This window comes from Lissotriton vulgaris, chromosome 12 (assembly GCF_964263255.1).
Source record: "Lissotriton vulgaris chromosome 12, aLisVul1.2, whole genome shotgun sequence".
Lineage (NCBI taxonomy): Eukaryota > Metazoa > Chordata > Amphibia > Caudata > Salamandridae > Lissotriton > Lissotriton vulgaris.
The window spans coordinates 697804415-697813003 of NC_141700.1; the positions used below are offsets into that span (position 1 = coordinate 697804415).

Below are 8589 nucleotides of genomic sequence, written 5' to 3' on the forward strand. Positions count from 1 at the left end.
CACTTTCAGCGGTGGGAAGAGCCTTGGTTAGATCTGTGCGCCACCGAAGTGAATGCTTAATGTCAGCAGTTCTGCGCGTTGGAATTTCTAAGGCGCCACTCGCTCTGCGACACTTTTTGTCACGAGTGGAACTGCGGCCTCCTGTACGATTTCAGCCTGTACCACTTCTGCCCAAAACGTTGAAGATTACGCACGCCAGGGCCCAAGTCAATATTGTGGCTCCAGACTGGGCACGAAGAGTCTGGTACCCAGAGCTCCTGAGCATGGCCATCGATTCTTCACTCCGACTCACTCTTTGGGTGGTTCTTCTGTTGCAGCAGCAGGGAAGGGTTCGTCACCCAAACCTGTCCAGCCTCCACCTCCTTGCGTGGAGATTTAGTGGCAACAGTTGAAAGCTTTTGTCCTTCCTCCCAAAATCTGTAATGTTATCTTGGCAGCCAGGCGTCCCTCCACTAAAACGGTGTATGCCTGTCAATGGAATAAATTTGTGGCATGGTGCTCAGCAAAGGCTGTGGATCCCCTTTCTGCCCCTTATTCTCTTATGATCGATCATTCGACCATGTCTGCTTTCCTTTGGCTTCCAAGATCAACCATCTATGTTCAAGTCCCCTATTGTACAGGGCACTAATCATTTCTTTCCTCCTTCCCCTTTCGTATAACCCCAGTGGGACTTGAACCTGGTCTTAACCTACCTTATGAGCGCTCTCTTCGAGCCTCTTCACAACTGTCCTCTCAGACTCTGAAGACCTCTTTCCTTGTTGCTATCACCTCTGCTCTCAGAGTGAGTGAGCTCCAGGCTCTTTCTTCTAAGCCTACTTTCTTCTCTGAGCATCCGGATAAAGTAGTGCTTAGGACACGGCCTTCGTTCCTTCCCAAAGTGGTAATGCCCTTTTACATAGGACAAACCATTACTTTGGCCACCTTTTTCCCACCTCCGTACCCTTCCAAAGAGGAGAGACCTCAAGCGTGCGCTATCTTTCTACCTTGATTGCACAAAAGATTTCCAGGTGGACGATCAACTCTTTGTTGGCTATGTGGGTGCAAAGAAAGGTCGAGCTGTTCAAAAGCGGACTATCTCTAGATGGGTTGTCTTGTATAAATATCTCCTACGCTTTGGCGAAGAAGGAACCTCCAGTGGGGCTCCATGCTCATTCTACCAGAGCTAGAGCGGCCACCACTGCTCTTGCTCGCGGAGTTCCACTCCTGGACATTTGTCAGGCAGCCATGTGGGCATCCTTGCACACGTTCACTTGACATTACTGCCTTAACAGCCAAGTCCGGAGGGATGGCTTTTTTGCCCGTTCAGTCCTCCAGGATTTTCTGGTGTGAACGTAGACCGCAGTTCCTCCTCCGGGGTTGGTATTACTGGGGTATCTATTCTAAGGTAAGGAATCTATAACGAACAGTGTCTTTCAGATGAACAAGTTACTTACCTTCGATAATGATGAATCTGTAAGACATATGTATGTTACAGATTCCTTACCGCCCCGCTCATCCTCCCTGCTTTGCGAACTGATTTTTAGGGATAGGGACTCCCTTGCAGGGCCCTAGTTTAGAGCACCAGCGTTAGTGTTTTGCTTGGCTATGCACTTCTGGTGTGTAAAGTAGTGTCAGAACTGACGTCCACGCGCAGGGGTAGCGTCTATATAGACACCGCAACGTCATCCCGGCGAAGACGACTGATGCAAGTCAACTGACTCCACCTACCGACGCGCAGGGGTATTGCTGAGAAACAATTGAGTGACGCCTGGGTGTAATTCTAAGGTAAGGAATCTAGAACTAACATGTGCCTCTTGCAGATAAATCGTTACCAAAGGTAAGTAACTTGTACATTAGGAAGACCTCCATATTGATTACCTTGATCACTGCCTGACTACGGAACCTAAGCCATTTCTGATTCCAATGCAAATCTGTTTTCTTAATGTCGTGGTATGGTTATGTGTGTGACTGCAATTAGTTGTCTGGTTCTTCTCTGATACTGCTGCAAATGGAAGTTTGTCTGCATATGTATCAGATATCAGCAGTGGGGCAAGTGAAGGGACAAAAGAATAAGTACCTCAAAATTAATCCTGTGAAAATTGAGTTCCTAAATACAGTAAGGTGAGGTGATACAGTAAAAGTCCTTCCTGGTCTTTATTTTTCTTCTGAAAATGATGCCAGTTACCAGTAATGCATGCCTAGAATCTGGAAGTAAGTGTGACTGCTGAACTCTGTTGATTCCCTGATCTCGGACGTAGCAGACATTGGAGATTTTCCGCTCTAGAGTTTTTTCACCAGGCTTAGGGCTCTTCTCTTGTCTGGGGTTTATGAATCCACCGATATGTCTCTGGTCTTTCCAAATATGTTCTCCAGAATTGTCACGCTGAGTTTTTATCAAGTTTGAGAGGTAGGTACCATCTTACTATGCAGATTCCCTACACTGCTTTCCTTTCCAGGAACATCCTCTTAAAAGCTGGGTATTCAGCAAAAGGTGAAGACCTAAGAGGCATTCAGGAAAAATATAAAAATAATTATGCACTTTTAATGACTCTGATATTAGCAGAAACATTTGTACAGAGGATTCTAAGATTCAAAAGTGTTTGAGGTATTGCTGCTATTAGATCAGTGTCTGATCAAATCAGGGATTCACTTATTTCTGGTTAACTGTAATCACCTGTCTCTTCGGAAAGTTCTTATCTGTCCTGTCCCTGGCGACAATCGAACAGCTGTATCTGCATGACAGTCTGCACATGGAGCCAATCATGTTATTTAGCATATGAAAACCTTTGGTTGGCCACTTTACAAAAGATATTGTATAGCATAACTGCTGGAGTATGTCTATCCAGTGATAAGCTAAAAGCCCTACAGAAGCGATAAAGCAGTTGCAAGCTATACTGTGTGAATGTTGTGCTGGGTGGGATGATCTCTGGGAGATTAGGTGCTTACCTGTGTCACAACGTTTGTGGCACATGCGCTAAAAAGGGAGCATTTTACTATTGAAACAGTTTGTACAAACAGGAAGAGATCACAATGTTGCTACTTTCCTCCTGCGAAACCTTAATTGGCCATTGGCCCGAGACCGGAGTAAGCTATAGTATTTTAAAAGGGTTACAGTCCTTCAGTGGATATGGTGGGATTTTAGTAGTTCCATAGTGATTGCTGGGGATTTGGTGCCTAGGTGTTGCATGGGGAGGGCCAGACAGAAATTGAGGTAATGTAAACATATTGTACCAGAGTTGGCATTACATGTCATGTGGGTGTTTTCAGGGTCTGTGACTGACCACGCTGTGTTCTATTACAGGAGGAAGTTAATGATGCGGAGTCCATGATTGCTGACTTCATAGACTGTCCTCCAGACGAGGAAAGAGACTGCTCCCCTGGTATCAGCTCATAGCACATAGGTCCTCACCCACCCTAAGAGGAGCTTGCAGCCATTGTAAAACAAAGATGATGGACGGAATGTTGCACAATGGCAAAACATTCACCCCCAGTCACAGATCTGGGTTTAATCCATCGCTAGTTTGCTCACTAAGCCACCCCAGTTCAGACATGGCCATATGCAAATCAGTCTTGGCCCTGTGCCTCATGGGAACAGTCCAGCCCGAACTGCCAAGCCATGTCTTTCCTGGACCGGAACCAAGCATCCTAGGACCGGTTTCTGGCTATCAGCCGTCTTCAGCTAGGATAGCTTGACTCCAGTGGCGTAGTTAGCAAGGGACCCACATCTGGGCATACCCTTCCCACATAGGGTGAACAGCAAAACAAACAAGATGATGGACGGAATGTTGCACAATGGCAAAACATTCACCCCCAGTCACAGATCTGGGTTTAATTCATCGTTATTTTGCTCACCAAGCCACCCCAGTTCAGACATGGCCATATGTAAATCAGTCTTGGCCCTGTGCTTCATGGAAACAGTCCAGCCTGAACTGCAAAGCCATGTCCTTCAGTAGATATGGTGGGGTTTTAGTAGTTCCATAGTGATTGCTGGGGATTTGGTACCTAGGTGTGGCATGGGGAGGGCCAGCCAGAAATGTAGTTAATGTAAACATATTGTACCAGAGTTGTCATTACATGCATGTGGGTGTTTTCAGGGTCTGTGACTGACCTCGCTGTGTTCTATTACAGGAGGAAGTTAATGATGCGGAGTCCATGATTGCTGACTTCATAGACTGTCCTCCAGATGAAGAAAGAGACTGCTCCCCTGGTACCAGCTCGTAGCACATAGGTCCTCACCCACCCTAAGAGGAGCTTGCAGCCATTGTAAGCTTTGTAAAGCAGAGGGCAATACTCCTGGTTCGAGTACAGGTCAGGAAGCAAGCCGACAGACTCTTAACCAAAAAGTGCCGGTGTCTGATCCAAGACTAGCCGGACACAAGCTGAAGAGCCGTAATGAATGTCCTGACCAAGTGCTCAGGATTACAGTGGCGAACACTGCAAAGGCTCTTGACATAACCCTGCCGTCCGAAGGACCTTTCAGTACACTTTTTTGGTTGTTTTTATGTTATGTTTGTTTTCTGGGTTTTTTTTGTTGCTTTTTTGTAGGTAAATCTTTGCCAGCATACCAAGTAAGAATAAAGGTGTGGCAATAACCATGTCTGTTGTATTTTGTGAAGGAAATGAAACATATTAGTATGAACAACCCTTGAATAGGTGCCGGAGAGACCCGAGGCCTGTTTGCCACAAGGCCGCTGTTTCCTGCTCCTAGTTAGAACTTCGAAGAGTGGGAGGCCGAGAAAAGAAGTCTGCTATGTAAATATGAGGGAACTATAACCTACACTGAAATGTCAACGGTTTTTGCTTTAAGTTGTATATGTTTGCATGAGCAGGTTTGGTGCAAAGTGCAACATTGTTTTCTGTAGAACAATACATGCCTAAAATCGTTGAAGTTCTTCATGTTGAGGAGTTTGCAAAAATATCTTTTTGTGAAGACGTTTCTGAGAAAGGCGAATGTTGCCTTGACTCGCTGCCAAGTTTGTAGAAATATGAGCTTGACTCCCCCATACGATCAACAATATTGGTACAGCTTATGGCGGGAAGTCTACCTTCAGGTCATCATGAATTAACAAAAGTGTATGAAGGATGTATTATTGTCTCCGACGATGCATGTATAATCATTTGAAATAACCCATTTAATGGGAGTGATCTCATGACTTGGACCCCAATGTGTGTGCACCCTTATTCGTTGTTGGTGGAACGATCTTGCGTGCAGGTCTGGCGTACACCTTCTCTTGCCTTCATGGACATCCTCCTGCTATTCATGTGTTTGCCATTAACTGTCATTAGTGCAGTCGCTAATAATGGTTGAGAGAAAGTGTTCCGCAGGATGTGGTTTGCCCTGTAGACCGTCTTAGGTATTTACCAATATTTTATATTTATTCATTAGTTTAAAAACTATTAATCTGACTTAAAGTTCTGCCTCCCAACACATAAAACCGTTGCCTCTCAGTGCAAGCTGTAAGTTAAACCTTCCTCTTGTGTTGCGAATGACATTACATATGACATCTTAAGTGACAACTTTCATTACATAATTTATGACATCAACTCAAATGCACAGGAAGGGAAAAATTAACGAGACAAGCAAAATATAAAACATTTTAAAATAACTGACACCAAGCAAAACAGTAACATACAATTAATCTATTGTAAATTATCAACTAAACTAATTGACACAGTGGGATAGAACAACTGCTCACTGCTGACATAGACACTCTCAATAGAGACACTCATCAATGATGCCCTGGGCAAAGTCGTACACCGCATATGGGAGTGGCGCCAGGTAAGGTCCAAGCAGTGAGTTCAAAGGTGATGTTGTAAATGATGTGATTATTATTATTACATACTAGCTGTACCCGGCCAGGCTTTGCTGTGGCTCAGTCTGGTTAAATTGAAGAGAAAGAAAAGAGTAAGCGCACGTTTCTAATATATTTAATTTCACAATGCTTGTTGGTATACAATATGTTTTTGTCCATCCTAATATATGTAGACTATTGTCTATATACGTCCCTTGTATTTGTTGCTTAGCAACCAAATCACTAGTGTCTGGTCGGCCTTTCGATTAAAAACACGTGCGTATTGGACACGCGCGTATTCGAATCCAACGTTGTGTATATATAAACATGCGCTAATGTTGCAAATTAAACTAACTCCTCCCTCTCCCTACACCCACTTCCCGGCCTGACACGCTAATGTCGAAAAGTGAACCAACTCCTCCCCCCTCCCTCCACCCACTTCCCGGTCTGCCATCTTGACACCAACTGTCCATCCTAATATATGTAGACTATTGTCTATATGCGTCCCTTGTATTTGTTGCGCAGCAACCAAATCAATAGGGTCTGTTCGGCCTTTCGATTAAAAACTTGTGTATTGGACACGCGCGTATTCAAAACCAAGGTTGTGTGTATATATAAACATGCGCAAATGTTGCAAAGTGAACCAACTCCTCCCTCCTTCCAACACTTCCCGGTCTGACATCCGGACACCAACTGTCCTTCCTAATATATGGATACTATTGTCTCTATGCGTCCTTTCATAATGTTGCCAAGTGAACAAACTCCTACCCCTCCCTCCTCCCTCCAACCACTTCCCGGTCTGCCATCCTGACACCAACTGTCCATCCTAATATATGTAGACTATTGTCTATATGCGTCCCTTGTATTTGTTGCTTAGCAACCAAATCAATAGGGTCTGGTCGGCCTTTCGATTAAAAACACGTGCGTGTTGGACACGCGTGTATTCGAATCCAACGTTGTGTATATATAAACACGCGCTAATGTTGCAAAGTAAACTAACTCCTCCCTCTCCCTACACCCACTTCCCGGCCTGACACGCTAATGTTGAAAAGTGAACCAACTCCTCCCCCCTCCCTCCACCCACTTCCTGGTCTGCCATCCTGACACCAACTGTCCATCCTAATATGTGTCCGAGGCATGTGGGCTGCTGAATTCATATCTGTGCATAGATCGCCGCCTAGTGTTGGGTCCGGATGATTGCACATTGTTGTCCTGGAAGAGTCTTCGAATTATCACAAGATAGGTGGCTCCTCCCCTGGACTACAGTGCGCATGGGCATCCCCTCCATCCTCAGATTGTTTTTTTCCGCCATTGGGTTCGGATGTACTTTCTTGACTCAAGTTCGGAATTGATACAAAAAACTTTTCGCAAGGCCAAAAGGCCTTCGGTATTGTCTTTCGTTCGGTGCCACGTACTTTATCCAGTTCTTCGGTCAGGGCGTTGAAGGCAGTTTGCCTTTTTCAACACCAAAGGCCCCATCAACGATCGACGATGGAACGGAGCCCGTTCAAAAGATGCCCTGTTTGCAACTCAAAATACCCTTACATTGATGTGCACCCAGTGTGCAATAAATGTCTATCCCCGGACAATGACGAGGCCAGCTGCATGGCCTGTTCCAAGTTCCAGTCAAAGAAGACACTTCGGCTTCGACGCGCCGCAAGACAGTCGGCGCAGAAAACGCCTCCCGACCCGGAGAACATCTTCGAGGCTGATGACGACGAGGGCATCGATGAAGAGGATCCTGACCAACAGTCGGACCCTGCGTCGGAGCACGACTCTAACTATGATGTGGGCGAAGAAGATGACTACGTCCATGAGGAAGACGTCGTCTAGGTAGGAGAAGACGCAGAGGCCATCGGAGCCGTCTATGACGACTCGAGCAATGAGCAAGGCCCACCCGCAGTCGCGGGGCCCAATACTGACACTGTACTTTCTAAGGCTCAGGTCGAGGCATCGCCGGAAGGCCTTAGCCAAGATCTTAATCCACATTCTATAGCCCCGCATCAAGGCGAAATCGAAACCGAAACTGCTAAAGACAGTCCTCGGATCCACGGCCTACGATTCGTCGGCTCCAATCAAATCGAAGAGTGTCATCGGGGTCACAAGGGGGCGCCGGCCCAAAGACCGGGGCGCCGAAGCCTGTCTCTACGGTCAAGCACGTCGCACTGACGCAGTCGACGTCCAAAGATGGCGACGCTGGCAAAGGACTCCAGGCTAAGAAGACTCTTGATCCGAAGCTTCCAGCCTCCAAGCCAATAGTGGGCAAGGCCTTCGAGTCGAAGAGCAAAATCGACCCGAAAGAGCATGTCACGTCGAAGCAGAAGAGCGTGCCTGCTGCGCACCGGGAGCTCGAGTCGACGCAAGGCCGCAAGCAAACTAGTGATCAGACTAAGTCGGTCGGATCGAAGACAGCGCCACCCTCGAAGAAGGTCGGTTCATCTCCAATGCTTACGCCACCAATTAAGTACGGACTGCCCCCGACCGCTCGACCCAAGACGTTCGAGCCACAAAAGAGCACCGACACGGCCAAAAAGGTGTCTGTAGTTTCACGAAATCAGCCCATTGAGGAGGACGTGATGTTCCAAGCGCCCTCCTACGACAATCAGTCAAAACTATTCATCGACTCGGATTCTGGCAGACTCACGATTTACAAACGGAAGATCATTCCAGAAAATCCTTTGGAGTCATACAAGATCCCTCTCAAAAGGAAAAGGGATTCTGCCACCTCACCTGTTCTTTTTGAACCCGTGGAGTCCTATGGACAAGAATATGCCTATTCTCCCACACGCACCAATGAGGATGTGGGGGAGGGATACAA

General features: G+C 46.4%; 1 protein-coding gene across 3 annotated transcripts in view; it reads left to right on the top strand.

The window, feature by feature from the left end:
* The window catches only part of PELP1 (proline, glutamate and leucine rich protein 1), a 314814-nt gene extending 310243 nt beyond the window's left edge, over positions 1-4571 (top strand). The window contains exons 17-18 of one of the 3 annotated variants that reach the window (XM_086945907.1): positions 3281-3359; positions 4108-4571. In XM_086945907.1, the coding sequence (XP_086802033.1) occupies positions 3281-3359; positions 4108-4118 (90 nt within the window). In that variant the 3' untranslated portion in view covers positions 4119-4571. Of the gene's footprint in view, positions 1-3280; positions 3475-4107 lie in introns of those variants that run through there. The other 2 variants (XM_086945906.1, XM_086945905.1) reach the window with 2 other exon arrangements.
* Positions 4572-8589: the final 4018 nt, after the last annotated feature.